The 15,628-nt window shown below is 38.0% G+C and overlaps 1 protein-coding gene across 1 annotated transcript in view; it reads right to left on the bottom strand.

Annotated features, from left to right (window-relative positions):
- LOC121319385 (neurotensin receptor type 1-like) overlaps nucleotides 1–4,053 on the bottom strand; it is a 32,581-nt gene extending 28,528 nt beyond the window's left edge. The window contains exon 1 of the mRNA XM_041256777.1: nucleotides 3,220–4,053. Coding sequence (XP_041112711.1) covers nucleotides 3,220–3,906 — 687 coding nt within the window. The 5' untranslated portion in view covers nucleotides 3,907–4,053. The remainder of the gene's footprint in view (nucleotides 1–3,219) is intronic.
- Between the last annotated feature and the right edge of the window lie 11,575 nt (nucleotides 4,054–15,628).

Here is a 15,628-nt window from a genome sequence, read left to right as displayed (position 1 = left end):
GCATAAAATAAATACTTCAGGCTCCTTAGAAAATTGCAAGGACTCCGGTGCTGTGCACTGTAAAGTTAGCAGTATTCCGAACTTACACACTTACACGTTCTACCCAACAGCACACAGAGGCTACTGCTGATTTTGGTCTAAACAGACACAATAATTCAGATACTACTGATTGATCTTGACTAAAGCAATTTTGCAATCAGCTCTTTCTGATTGATTTCCATGGAGTGACCTATAACTGGAGTTTAAGCACCCCTGATTTTAAAAAATTACTTCCAAAAAGCACCATAAAACAGATTTAAACACCATCACGATATCAGGCAGCCATGTGGAAAAAGTAATCATCATCTAAGGCCATTTACAACAGGCTTGGAAATGGTGTTCAAGGCAAAGTGTCACATAAAACAAGCCCAGGTGAAAAAGTACTCAGTGGTAAGGCTCAGTACCAAAGTCTGCCTTTCCACTTCTGGTCTTTGTTCCAACCCTGTTCTAATCTGAACCAATGAAACCTCCATCCAGACCCTGAAGTTGTTCGTTATCTCTCATTTTACATGTTAAACCTGGAGTGGAATGGCCCTCCAGGACTGGGAATTCATTAGAAATAAGATTATTATTTTATTTATTCTGCTAGGACCTAAATAACTGATCCCTTCCCTTAAATGCAGCCTACTGAAAAGCAAAATTAACCCCCCCCCCCCCCCCCATCCATTCATTTATTGGGCTACAAGTAGTTCCCTCTGCTGGGAGTTAATATAATTACAATGCAAGCCATTGTTAGTCACGTCTTTGGGTTTCTGCACATCACTGAACCTCAATAGATTATCTCTGTGACTCTTCCGAGTGGCCCGAGTACCCAAATTCCCAAAACACATATAGCACTGCAGTACAGGGTAATGACTCGCCTAATCCTTTCAATATTTTTACTGCATAGATAGAAGTGATGAAGATTGTGTTAAAAGCCATTGATTGATTTCAGTATATCATGAGTTCTAGTTCTAGTATAGGTATTTTTATAAACACACGATGATTTCTGCTTTTGATATAATGACATATTTTCATTTCATTATTTCCTCTGGAACAATCTTCTGCCTAGCTACAATTGACACACTTACCCTGAATATTTCTGAATAGCTGCTAACAAAATGCTTATTAATACAACAAGGATGTTGGTAAGTGCTTATTGGTTTAAATGGGAATGCCCTTCTTCCTATTTCTTTAGTATAAGGATGCATGTAAATGATATTTCCGGTGTGCAGGAGGCCTAGCAGTGCCGAAATACCATCTCTGTACCGAAAGCCATGTATTCAGGAAGCCATGGCAACTCAGACCTTCAGCTCTGTCGCATTGAAGCTTGGAAAACCGCCTGTCGACATCTGGTTCTGGACCTGCACCTCTGCTGTGCAGAAATTATATCTCCGTACCAGAGCAGTGCAGGAAGCCTCAGTGCTCACAAATTACACCAGCTGAGGCCTGCCGTGTGCACCGTGTGTTCTTTGTTCTCGTTCCTGTTTTATTTTTATCTTGATTTTTAAAGAAACTCTTTTGATTGATTTCGAACCCATCTTACACACGCATTTAAAAAGAATGTAATTGTTTGTATTCCTGTTCATGGGTTTAAAAGCCTTCCCACTTTATTAAATGTGCTGTAAGCACTGCCCCCATAATAAATAACTTTATTTACAGCATAGGTAAGAACATAAGAACATAAGAAAGTTTACAAACGAGAGGAGGCCATTCGGCCCATCTTGCTCGTTTGGTTGTTAGTAGCTTATTGATCCCAGAATCTCATCAAGCAGCTTCTTGAAGGATCCCAGGGTGTCAGCTTCAACAACATTACTGGGGAGTTGATTCCAGACCCTCACAATTCTCTGTGTAAAAAAGTGCCTCCTATTTTCTGTTCTGAATAACCCTTTATGTAATCTTCATTTGTATTGCAAATGGATAAGTGACAACGTATTGTCAAAATATATGTTTTACCCTTTACAGTCTGACATTTTCAAGTTTTCTTTTAGTTTTTTTGAAATCACACCTGTTTCTTTAAATGCCCACTTACTGTAAATGACCACTTACTGTACACCTGAAGCATATTTGGAATGTGTGTGTTTAGAGATTTCTTCATTAAAAAAAAAAAAAAAAAAAAAGATTGCCTGCATGTCCCAGAATTGTATTTGAAACTATCAGAATGGACAACAACCCAGATTATAAACAAATGACCATGAACCTGAGGCAAATTGTGTTGATTTTGTGTGTGTGTGTGTGTGTGTGTGTGTGTGTGTGTGTATATATCTATCTATCTATCTATCTATCTATCTATCTCTATCTATCTATCCATCTATCTATCTATCTATCTATATATAGTTGTATACATCTTTCTGCTTATTTTTCTAAAAATATTATGCAGAGTTTAAAAAAAAAAAACTACAACTACAGTCTGTGTGATCAATCAGTGCTATGGAACAAATGTTGCTCGTAAACAGAAGGAACGCGAGTTTATCTTCAAACTGGGAACTTTGGAACCTCTGGGAATGAACATTCTATGAACATTCTATTCTAATAATCATGACATCATCCACATAGCTGTTGTATAATTCAAATTCTTGTAATTACGAATTTACTGCACTGTGTTTACTTTTCTTTTTAAACAGCTGAAGAAGGGCTTTTGCCCAAAACGTCCTAAAAATAAAATATTTTTTAATCTTTTAAACTTTTTGTGTACATTTAAAAAAAATATTTTCTTTCATTATTTCATATTTTGTACAATGCAGTATATCTATCTATCTATCTATCTATCTATCTATCTATCTATCTATCTATCTATCTATCTATCTATCTATATATCTATCTATCTATATATATATATATATATATATATATATATATATATATATATATATATATATATATATATATATCAATGACAGTAAGATGACCTCTGGAATCAATTCAGTGGATAAACAGAATATATGAGACAATCGTGACAGACTGCCGATTGTGCGGATATTTATTATTTTATTTTAATGTGCAGGCGTATGTCTGATCTGTGTGCAGTACAATTTTATAGCAATGTCTAACATCATTTCAAATTTCAGCATGATAAAAAGGCTATAGACAATCCCTACTCTAAGACCTGAAACAGCGATACCAGGAGGGACTAAGCCGTGCCCTCCTAAATCCCTCATCAGCGTGGCAAGTGCCTCGGTTTCTGTCGCGTTCTGCGCTCACCTGTAGAACGGTCTTTGCCATCGACTGGTCCACGATTGTGGTGCAGATTTTAACCTCTGTGACATAGATCTGCCCCATGATGAAAAGCATGGGGGTGGCCAGCAGGAAAGAAGCTACCCAGATAGCACTAATCAGCTTCTTGGTCCTGCTTCTGGACATGATGCTCTTCGCTTTGAAAGGATGGCATATCGCCATGAACCTCTCCACGCTGAGGCTGGCAATGTTGAAAGCGGTGGCATAGGTGCACGCGTCTCTCAAAAAGTAATAGCCCTTGCACACGGCGTTGCCGAATGCCCACGGGTTGTGAACCCAGATGAAGTTATAGAGTTCGATTGGCATGCACAGCACCAGAATGAGGAGGTCGGAGACCGCCAGGCTCGCCAGGTGGTAGTGCACGGTGCTTTGCAAGTTCTGCAAAGTCTTCTTCTGAACTAACGTGTACACCGTGATGGAGTTGCCCAGGCACCCTACTAAAAAGAGACCGATGTAGATCACGGTGACCACGACTTTGGAGTAAATGTCCGTATTAACGTCTAGGTCGTCCTCCTGCTTCCCAGTCGTGTTATTTGAGCTGAGTGGTGATGAGACATTGGTTTCAGAATAGCCAGAGAGATGGAAGTCCCGTGTTATTAACTGAAAGTTGCGGGAGGCGTTGTGCTCCGACGACAGGGGTAAATTGAGATTCATTTTTAGTCAGCCTACAAATAAAATAAAAAAGTAAATTAAAAAGTTTTAAAAAACTACAATTGAGACTTAAGCGTGAGTTGTTTGGTTACACAGACAGCAAGCAGAATGTTCAGACTTGTAAAACGCAAGCCAGTCTCGCTCGCTGAAGTTGCGTTGTGATTTATCCATGCACCAGAAGAGGAGGCGTGGTGCTGATGCCAAGACATTGGATGGTGACGCAAACATGCTGTGGAGGCGCTATTGTTTCCCAATACCAGAAGATAATGACAGTGTGAAACATATAGAAACATATCATAGCCGAGTTACAATATAGAAACCAAAACCATCGCAAGCACAAGGAATTAATGCAGAATAGTTAAACGCATTGTATGGTGTGGTGTATTGACAAACTCCTATATTTTCAATCCAAGATGCTGTAATTCACGTTGATATTAATATTACTGCTATTGATGAAGAAAAGTAATTGATAAACTGACTTAATCAATTACGTATTTCTAATGATTGATGAGTATCCTGTTGAATCCTGAGCGCTCTCTCTCTCTCTCTCTCTCTCTCTCTCTCTCTCTCTCTCTCTCTCTCTCTCTCTCTCTCTCTCCCTCTCTCTCTGTGTATATGTATATATATATATAAAACATAGGGAGGCTAGCCAACCATAATATCCATTCATTTTCTTTTGCTCTTTGCATCTTAATGGTGATATTCAAAGTTCAATCCCAGTGGCATTATTTGCACTGTTTGACAAGCATGGATTTATCTACCTCTAACTGTGTTTAAAGACCCACATTCATCAATATAAGTCAGTACAACTCGCAATGAATGCACAGACTCATGTATACTCTACGGATATGATTGACACCAGGATGACCAACATTGAATAATGGATTATGTTTGACTTACACTTGATGCTCAGCCAGCTATTCAACAGCTTTACATTTCAAAAACTCCAGCTGTGCTCAGAAAGCTCTGTCTCTGAAGCCAATATGAAAATAATGCACTCAACAGGACCGGATTGCTGAGTGGTTTAAGGGGGGGGGGGGCAGCAGGTGTGGGTGATTCAGGGTAACTGGCCAGCAGCTGTGCTTGCAGATGAGCACCTCCTAAATTCTCTATTGTGATCATTCTTTTGAAGCGCACAGAGAGTGTTTTCTTGATATCCAGTCATAATGGTTGGTGTGATGTAACCTAAGACGCTGTAAAAAAAAAAAAACAGCTGAAGCTGAATCGATTGTACTGAATGCTGGAAGCTAGTTATGCTGCCACTTGCAAAGAGCCACAACAAAATCCATACCTGCAACTGGCAATTTCATGCACATGTTTAGAAGTGTTGACTTGAGCTGCATAGTCACTGTAAACCAAGTCAAATGAGATGATGTTTGAACATTTTAACTAACTATTAAGCAATATGTTTTGGCATGAATGCAAGTACAGTGTGATCTTTATGTGAAATGTTTGGAGGATAAAAGCAGAAGCAATATGAAGAAAGGATGCATTAATATCTTTCATAGCTTCCCTAACTAATAATGCACATTGATTCCTCATTATTTCACAATCTGATTTACACATGCAAAAATAAAGGGTGAAGGGTAGCCAGACACTAGCACATTATTCCTCAAGAATTAAATAAATGAATTTCTAATTCATAAAAAGCCTTCATAAAACAAACTTTGTATATAGTGTACTTTCAGCGTCTTGGAATCCTATCTGAATGACCTGATGCAGCTCCCTTGAATTTCAAGTCAAAAAAATGTACTGCATTGTAATGAAAAATGGAGGATAAGAAAGCAAACAACAAAATAAACTTTAATCACTTCAAAGTCCTCCATCCAGATCAATATCTCATTTTGCGGAAATGTTTCACGGACATTATGAAATTACGAGTCTGCCACATTATTCATCTGGCCTGATTTTTGTTAGATTGATCTTGATTCAACTTTATTTATGCACAAAGTTCTGCTTTCATCAGTAAAATGTATAGAAGCCCCTTTTCACCAATGTAGACGACAGAGTTCAGTTTGAATTGGCTACCCTACATGAACGGTTTGCTTCTGTCGTGATTGATGTTTTTGTTTTTCCTTCAAGAGCTTTGTGACATTTCTCTCTGGTGACCTTCAACATGCTGGGTTAGTCTAAATGAGCAACCTCTCAAGTGTTTGAAAAGAGTTTGGTGGCTAACGTGCAAAAAATTCATAAACAGGACTTCAAGAGATTAGCCAACTTTCCTATTAACAGGTTCAAACACCTTGCCAGACAATACACCTTGTTACATTAATGTCTGAGAAATAGCTTGGATTACACAGGATTATATATAAGCATATAATTAGGTAACGTTACACAGTACATGTAATTATTACCATGGGTTCTTTTCTTTAAAAAAAAATTAAAGGTTTGCCTACAAACAATTATAATGATTGTATTTTAATATTTAAACACTTAAAATTGAACTTTTAAGTCAATGCTGTAAGAGCCTTTTTCTTCCACAGAATTAAATGCAATTACTCTGCACTTCATGAATGAAAAACAGTCAACACGATTAACTTAACTGATATATTATTGTATACACCAATGAAGAACATATTTTTACACTTCTTCACCTCATTAAATGTAATCTTTACACAAGAGGCATTTTTTAATATAAACATATACCCCATACCGCTTACAAGTACAGCTATGGCCAAACGTTTTGTATCACGTACAATTGCTATGGCCATACGTTTTGCATCATGTACAATTACTGATAATCTGAGATGAACTTCACTTGAGCAGAAAAACAAAGCATTTTAAGAGGTTAATGGTGTATTAACCAATCACAATTATTCTTAATTAGACAAACTATTGAATAAACTAAAGGATTTGTTTATTTTTCAAAAGGATATCCATACAGAACAATGACATTTAAGCAAGGCAGCTACAGTGCAATTGTAATGAACACACAGTCTCAAAGCAATACACCAGTGTATTTGTCTCTTCTGCACAAAAAGCATTGCTAACCTATTCTAAACTAGCATCATATATCCCTGGTTACAAACCACATTAACGAGTTGCACAGAAATGCATAATTGGCTGATTACATCTATGAATATTCAACCTCCCTCATGCACTGTTCATGCAGTCAGTTGCTACACACCTGCTAATGCAGCCTTGAACGTTCCTTCAATTACAGCTGCATTACCATATCCAAGCGATATATACTATATAATAAATTGTAAAGTAATGACATGGAACATTCTTGTTGATGATGCCAATCACTCATATACAACACACATGAAAGTGTTGACAATGAATGTGGTACTTTGTATCCTAATGAAGGGACGCTGACAGACGATGGTTTTGGTGGTCCACAAATCCCCAAAGGTATTCTTGAAAAAGCCACTGCTAAGTGGACTAGACTAAGCTTCCCAAATTCATTTACAGAACATGTGGTTTACCGTTCTTGTGACCAGACCTTTGGAGGTGAAAGGCTGGTGCATTAACCCATGATGTGACCTAACACTTTAGCTGTTCCACACACACAAATTGGGCTAATCTGAATTCTGCTTTTAAAAAAGCACCAAAAGCTTTTTAATTGCTGGGATCCCCAGTGTCTCATCTAGTAAAAGGACTGCTGCTTTGGGTGTCAGCTAAGTCTTGTGATTGAGTTTCGAATCCTGCTAGAGCCAAATTGCTTATCTGGGCGGGGGACCCCCAGGGAGCGCTGCATTGGCCTTTGTGCTCCCACAGAGTTAGGGAAGAAGGCTGGCTGTAGACAGTTCACCTCATTGCACTGCAGCACCCCCTACTAGTCACATGCACACAGAGGCAGACGAGTGGCTTGACAGACAGCAGGAACAGGGGTTGCACATAGATCGGCAGCCCTCCCTGATTGTTACAGCAAGTCAGTAGCAGCTAGAGGTGTCTTTCAAATTGGCCATTTCAAGGACTGAGCTACAAAGAAAGGCTGAAAGAAAGGAATCTATTGAGCCTGAGACAGATGGGACATGATGAAAGTCTTTACATCCTTAAAAGGAGTTTAAATAGTTAACCCAAACCATTGCTTTAAATGCAGGACAAGCGAACACAATTGGGCATTTTGTGAAGATAGGCAGAGGGTAGGAGACACTTCTTGACACAGAGAGTGCTGAGTGTATATGTGATACCTACTCATGCTGAGGCAGAAACACTTGGATCCTTTGAGACCCAGTTTGACAAAGTTACAAGATGCGCTTAGATGGGTCAAATGGCCTCCTCTTGTTTGTGCATTTTCCTATGTTCTTGTATTGGGTAATAAAACTTGAGCCACAACTTTGATACAGCACAACTGAGAAAGTCTCTTAAGCAGTTTCGAACATTTTCCACAAATCTGCAACAGTTACAGAAATGGGGGAAAAACTGAAATCCCAATAAAACGACAGATGCATTGTATCTGAAGGGCTCAATTATCTTTGGTGATCCCAGTATGGAAGCCAACAGCATTGGCAGTAAAGGTTTCAATAAAGCAAATACAGTTTTCAAAAATAAATAAATAAATAAATATACTGTATATAGTATATACTACTATACTTTATCTCCATGTATCTTCAGCCTGTTCATTCTGCATTCTTTATCTTTTGTTTACAGCAATACCTTTTTTATTTCTGTGCCATTAACATTAGCTAATGTTGCAATGTCTATTTTATCGTTAACTTGAATACATAGCTGCACAATGCACTGTATGCTACACTGTACACAATTCAACAATTGTCTTGTTTGTCCTTAGTTTAATGCATGAATTCATTTACTTTATAGTCCTGTTATAATATACAATTTACTCTGGCATGGGTGGTGTGGCACCATTATTAAAGATTATAAATAGAGATATCAGTGTCATATGTGTTTATTAAAGGTGCTTACAGTTCACATACATTGTGCATTCCTGCCTCACTGGCTCTGAAGTAATGAAAGTTGTGTCAGTGGAGATAATAATTACATTCTGCACATGGAATATGTAAAGAGGAAATTATATTATTTTTAATAATACTGGAAGAACCTCAATGTCCGTGCTGAAAAAAGAAATTGAAGTCTTATTTTGGCATTTAATACATTAACATGTGCAGGTCAAGTGCAAGCACATGTAAATCCCAATTTTTTAAATGCATTTTTTTTTTTTGCCTGGATGTGAACCACTTCTGTGTCTACCACTGAAACCACTCTCAGTACGTTCTGTATTCACAGCTTGTATGCTTGCAGCTTCAGCTCTCTCCTGGTGGTGGCAATCCTACTTTCCTGGTGCCTGTTGTCCCAGGACCCCTCTATCACTTATCAAATTATTTTTAGCGTTATTATCGAAAGAGGAATACTGAAAGTAAAGCCTCTTGCTGCACTGACGATGATGCAGGCTGAAGGCTAAATTAGTTTAAGATCAATCCTTAGGCTATTATATCTTGTCCATCTATCTACAGTATATAGAACTAATTTAAGGAATACAAGGGTTTCTCACGGCAGAGCCTGGTAGTTAGAGCATCTATTTTCATGGAACATTTCAGCCTTAAAAAGGAATTCAATGAGTTCCAGGCTGATCTTTTCCTTCTCTATCTGAACCTACTGTCTCATCACGAGAGGGGGCTGCCTGTGCCCGGGAGGGATCCAGCGCAGCCAACAGGAGGACAGATATGAAGAGAGCGATTCTCTGTGATATTTGGCTTTCAAGTGCATACATCTTAATTGTAAGATTAAACTTTTAAACGTTGCTTTCCCTCAAAGGGAGAAGCGAGAAAAGAAATTTGAAAATCAAAAGATAACCACATTAGAGGCCCACAAAGAGCTTCGCGAGACAGAAGGAATTGTTACAGCATGATTGAGTAGGAATTCCTAAGTACTTTAAATAAATTAATTAGGAGATTTTAGACTGGATCAATTCAATATCCAGTCCAAAAGTAACGCTAATGGTTGGTTTTCTTTGCAACGTAATCAATCTGTAGCAGAAATCATTATTTAAAACCTCCAAATTAATTGTAAAGCATACAGGATTACGACAAGCTACCATACTGTAGCATTGCCAGAAATGGAGTATGTTTTAGATGAGTAGTAGTGTATTGTACAACCTGAAAACAAGACAAACCTTTGCAGAGCCTTGCAGTAAAGACACAAGACAAATGTAAAACCCTTTGATACAAGCACCTTCTACAATTAAGCATAAGAACCTAACTTTAACCTCAATAGTAACCCTATCCATTACTCTAACCCTAACCCTAACCCCAATAATAACCCTATCCATTACCCTAACCCTAACCCCAATCCTAACCCCATCCATTCCCCTAACTTTAACAATAACCCCAATGCTTACCTATGCTTTACCATGCTTTCACTATGCTTTATTACACTTTCCTATGCTTTTTACTATGGTCAACTTTCATAAGGGTAGATCTATGGATACAGTGGGAGATGGCATCATGTATGTTCAATACTTCTCCATGGCTAAAAGGAGCGCACATTTTTCACAGCATTTCACAATATGGCTTTGGCAAGTTGTCCCTCTAGATGAGAAGTGACTGAGGGAATCCCTGGGTGTTTGGAGTTCCCGATGGTGGGAGGCAGTGGAGGAGCCAGCACTGTCAACACCTGAGCTCGCTGCTGTGAGTCCCAGCAGCAGCAGAACTGATGGGAGCTTTGATTGAATGTGATCAGGGGTGATCTCAAAGAGGGACTCATTGATTTTAACACAGGGATGTGGAGATGGCAGAACTGCTTGCAGGCTGTGAGTCCTGCACGACTGCCGCATGTCTTTCCAGAACTAAATCAACAGAGTCTAACAGCGAATGGCACTCTCTATATGAAAGCATCTTTGTTTGAAAGAGTCAGCATTTTTTTTTTAATTTTAATTCCAGTAATATGATTTAATTCTTAATTCTTAAATTGCCCTGACATAAAAAGGCATTTGGGTTTACTTAGATTTGTATTTATTATGTGTGTTTTTTATATATAACACTGAGAAAGACATTTCCAGTCTAAATGTTTGTTGTTGAATTTGACACATTCCTTTTAGTATTTCTGCTTACATCACTGCTGAATGTTGTATATTTTAGTTATTGCTGTATTTCAAGTTTAGAATGCCCTGCAGTAAGAGCATCACTTCACATGCAACTGGAACCCAGGCCTCCAGAGGGTGAAATACAGGTTGAGAGGTTACTTAATTAACCCTCAGACAGCTACAAGAGGCCTTCTCTAAGGTTTTATTTCTCCATATTTCCTAATAAGCTAGTTTCAGCAGAATGTTTGGTTATCATAGCAAAGCAAATTGTTCTCTAAAATTTTCAGTGAATACATGCTGGTTTGTAGACATCAGCTGCATCCCATCTCCATAATCTACAGCATTGCTTTCTACATTAGATAAAAACAAAATATATTCCTCTTTAAACACTAACTAAAAGTCTCATGACCTGATTTTGACCAACATTAACGATTGGCTTTTACTGACTTCTGAGGGTAGTACATAAGGGTGACAATATTAGGAATTGGACACACTTATACACACTATATAACAGCAATAATAATGTCATTGTTGTGATTTCATTATTTTAACATAAACAATTCCAGCATTAGATGTCATCAGTTATCGAAATTGTTGCTTGTATAATATTTAGATCATATGAAAAGCCTTCTTTAAAATATGAATCATGTATTATTTATAGATGTAATAATACGATAAACTTTTAACTGACTGATTTCCTTGTTTACCTACTGTTTACAATTTATTTATATGACTATTTCAGTCATTCATGGGTGAATTCCTTCGGCTTTCAATGTTACCAATTAATAATCTTTATGGTTATGATGTGTGCAGTCAGTTATAAACTACAGCTCAAATCCAAGCTGATTCCTTCAATAGATATGTATGTTTTCCATTCAGCTAAGATTCCTCAGCTGTTCTCGTTGATGCTGAATGAAAGCAGGGAAACAGAAGGCTCTGAGCATCCATGAGACTGACCCTCCAGTGAGCTGAGCTGGAACACTGTCATGCAGAATCAGAAGAGCAGGGTGGCATCGGTATTGAGGCACAGCCTTCTCTTCAGATCCATTCATTAGCAGTGCCTTGTGAACAAAGATCAAGATAGGCCAGACTCGTATCTGCTGTCTTTATGTTATGCAGCGCCAGCACCATCTAGTAAACATCTACTCTGGGCTTTGCTTTTGCATCGCTGGTATTACAGTCTAACATAAAGCCAATCTAGCATATATTATTATGTCTCTAGCAGGCTACTGGAACTGAAGAGCAGCTCCTGAGCACATACTAAAAGCACCTCAACACAGATTCATCACAGTCAAAAAATAAGGAGAGTTAGAAGAACCACTCAGCATGACTATGCAATCGGAAGCAACTTACCCTTTAAGAAACCTAGATCAGGATTAATGATAGCATCGGTGATTTTATCTTAAGAATTGAGGAACGCCCAATTGACCTGCACACTAACCAATAACCACTGTGCATGTGAATTTACTCACAGAGACAAGGACCTTGTGGTTGAGGAAATCATTATTAAAAAATAAATGAGCTATGTTTTAATGTCGTAAAAATGAAATGAGTGCTACATTACCAAGCTGTCAAAAGCGACCCTTGAATAAAAATGAACTTGTCATGAAAGGATGGTCCAGATGTCCCTGACTAAATGTTTTTTTACCAAAGCTCGTGTTTATTTTCAGAGCTTTGCTAATGGACCAGCACGGCTCTGCAATTGAATACAGAGACACAAGAGGAATCCCTCGAGCCTTATTCATTATTAAACCTGGAAAGCGGACTGTACAGTAAATAAGAACTGACCTCGGAGAAGCCTTATGTTGCTGTTGCACAGAAAGTCAAGCCCTACATAGCAGTATCTGGTCTACATCACCATTCGTGGTATGCCTCAGACTCACCATACCTGTTATAGTCGTGACTAGCAGCTTTGTATGAAGTGTAATACAGTAAGATAGGATGATCATGAATGAGGGACTATTTTGTTAAAACCTAAATGAGATATTGGGGGCATCATGTAGATATCAATTTACATAACAACCTGCAATGACATTCATTCAAGAACCTTGTGTTGAGTTACAAGTAGCTGTGTACCAGTGGTTCTGAAGGAAGCATCCCGATTCAACGATACACAGTGGACTGTTAGACCCTTACTGTACCACAGTGTAACTTATCTTCTAATGTAATCCTTGACATGTCTGCAAAGATGCCCATTAGGAACTGGGCAGAGAACACTAGAACTCAGAATTTCAGACAGGCCACCCAATCGAATTGCCCTCCAGTCGTCCCTAATCTTGTCAGTATTGTAACCAGCGACCTTGTGTTGAACTGTTTTATAGAATATTGCCTTGTTTATTTATTGATCTGCATGGTTTCTCTTGAAGCAGGAATCCTGGTAGAAAACAGACTGCAGTCCCATAGCAGATTCTACAGATTTGCAGAGACTCCTTGTGGTCTAAATAGTGCATCGCCCCCAAAATCATTGTATATTTTTCATTAAAATATCATTCAGCTCCGATACTACTGAAGTTCTAAATTGCACTGAAGGGTATTGAAATGAAAGCTGCTACAGCTAGAATTTCCTTGCCAGAAACCACAAACCTATTAAAACTATACTGTAAAGGAGACAAATACTTGTGTTCTTGTCTGCCTGCCGGGCCTGTTGTAAATCCAATGGGCATGCAAATGCTGCCCTCTAGTGGCAAGTTGATACGTTGCAGTTTATGTTTCTGAGTGTGTGTTTATGAACCCTATATAGTCCCCTTTACAAAACATAAATGCATGTATTTATTAGAGGTGTGCAGAGACTTGGACTCATATTCCTTTAAGAAGTTTAATGTGTTGAGTATTTTAAAAGCCGATCTGAAGATTATTTTCCTCTCATGCCATCCAGAAAGCAGACTATCTTACTGGTGTGCCAGGCGGCTGTTCTTGTTTTGAAACCAACACGTTAATGAATATATGTATTGCATACATATATTGTATTGCATATTTAAGGGCTCCATTATTATTATTATTATTATTATTATTATTTTTATTATTATCTACTGAAGTTAATTTAACAAGAACGATTCAAACATAGAATACACGTTTTATAACAGCCGTGTTTATTTATTCAAACAGTACAAAAGGTTTCATAGAAAAAAAAGCAAACATTATTTGGGAGCAATGAGCTAGTTTTGTTTTATTACAAATACCAGACAAACTGCAAGTCTTCATATTCATACTGTACATCATACACCAGCATTTCAAACACATCACAGTTCCTACCAAGCCAGAAACAATATTACAACAGGGAGACCTTGCAGTTAATTAAAAGAAAGCAGTAGTAAAGTGGGTAACAATTTACACTGTGTCTCTAATTAATGTGTTTTTACATAGCAGTTACCTAGTAAATGCAAGTGCACTTGCACACAATTACAATGTTATTATGCATAGTTACAATGTACTTAATGTGTACATCGTTTTGAACAACATATGCAAGGGCACAATTGTATCAGAAAAGGGTTGGGGTTATGTTTAGAGTTAGGGTTGCAAAAAAAGATTTACACATTAAGTACACTATAACGATGCTTACTAACACTAATTATGTACAAGCACACCTGAATTTACTAAGTAACAACTATGTAAATACACTGTAATTAGAGACACTTCATGGAAAGTGTTGCACTGAAATGCATATGCACAGCAGCTGGAAGAGAAGGGTGCTAGCAGAGTTTAAATGGCTTAGAATAGATAGAAATGACTTAACCCGCTTCCTGCTCATGGTTCAGGCTGCTCAATCAAGTTGCCAGCAACACAGAAACCATGTTGAAAACAGTCATGAAAGGGAGTTGCATGCAGAAGGAATCGCTTGAAAATAGAAACACATTGAAAACAGTCATGAAAGGGAGTTGCATGCGAAACGAATCACTTGAAAATAGAAACACGTTGAAAACAGTCATGAAAGGGAGTTGCATGCGAAACGAATCACTTGAAAATAGAAACACGTTGAAAACAGTGATGAAAGGGAGTTGCATGCAGAACAAATCGCTTGAAAACAGAAGCACGTTGAAAACAGTCATGAAAGGGAGTTGCATGCAGAACAAATCGCTTGAAAACAGAAGCACGTTGAAAACAGTCATGAAAGGGAGTTGCATGCAGAACAAATCGCTTGAAAACAGAAGCACGTTGAAAACAGTCATGAAAGGGAGTTGCATGCAGAACGAATCGCTTGAAAATAGAAACACTTTGTTACCCCTGGGTCTGGCTTGATAACCGGTCTTATTTATATAATTGGACATATTTATATGGCAGCATTCTCTGTAGCATTAGTTGCAATGTAATTACACTTGTAGTTATGCAGTAAGCATATTGCAACGAACCGCAGGGCAATTACAGAAAAAAGTAATACCAGCCAGTACAAGTTCAGTTGTAGAATTACATGTTAAAAAAGTAAACAAAACACTTTTTAATTTATTTTTTGGAAGGGAATCACAAGTTGTAATGCACCACTAAACACACATAAATACACACACACACACACACGCACACACACACACACATATATCATCAGACACACAAATACACACACAGACACATAGTTAAGGGGCACAATATTATTTCTCTGGGCTATTACAAAACTCCAAACTTCAGAAGTATGCTTTTGGTCTCTGAAGTGCCCTCTGCCAACACAACAATGAATAAATCATATATTTATCCAGGCTAGCTCCTCAAGAGATGCAGCATTTCAATCACAAGAAAGTCCTGTTTGTCCTT

This window comes from Polyodon spathula, chromosome 8 (genome assembly GCF_017654505.1).
Source record: "Polyodon spathula isolate WHYD16114869_AA chromosome 8, ASM1765450v1, whole genome shotgun sequence".
NCBI lineage: Eukaryota > Metazoa > Chordata > Actinopteri > Acipenseriformes > Polyodontidae > Polyodon > Polyodon spathula.
This window is presented reverse-complemented; position numbering and strand designations above follow the sequence as displayed.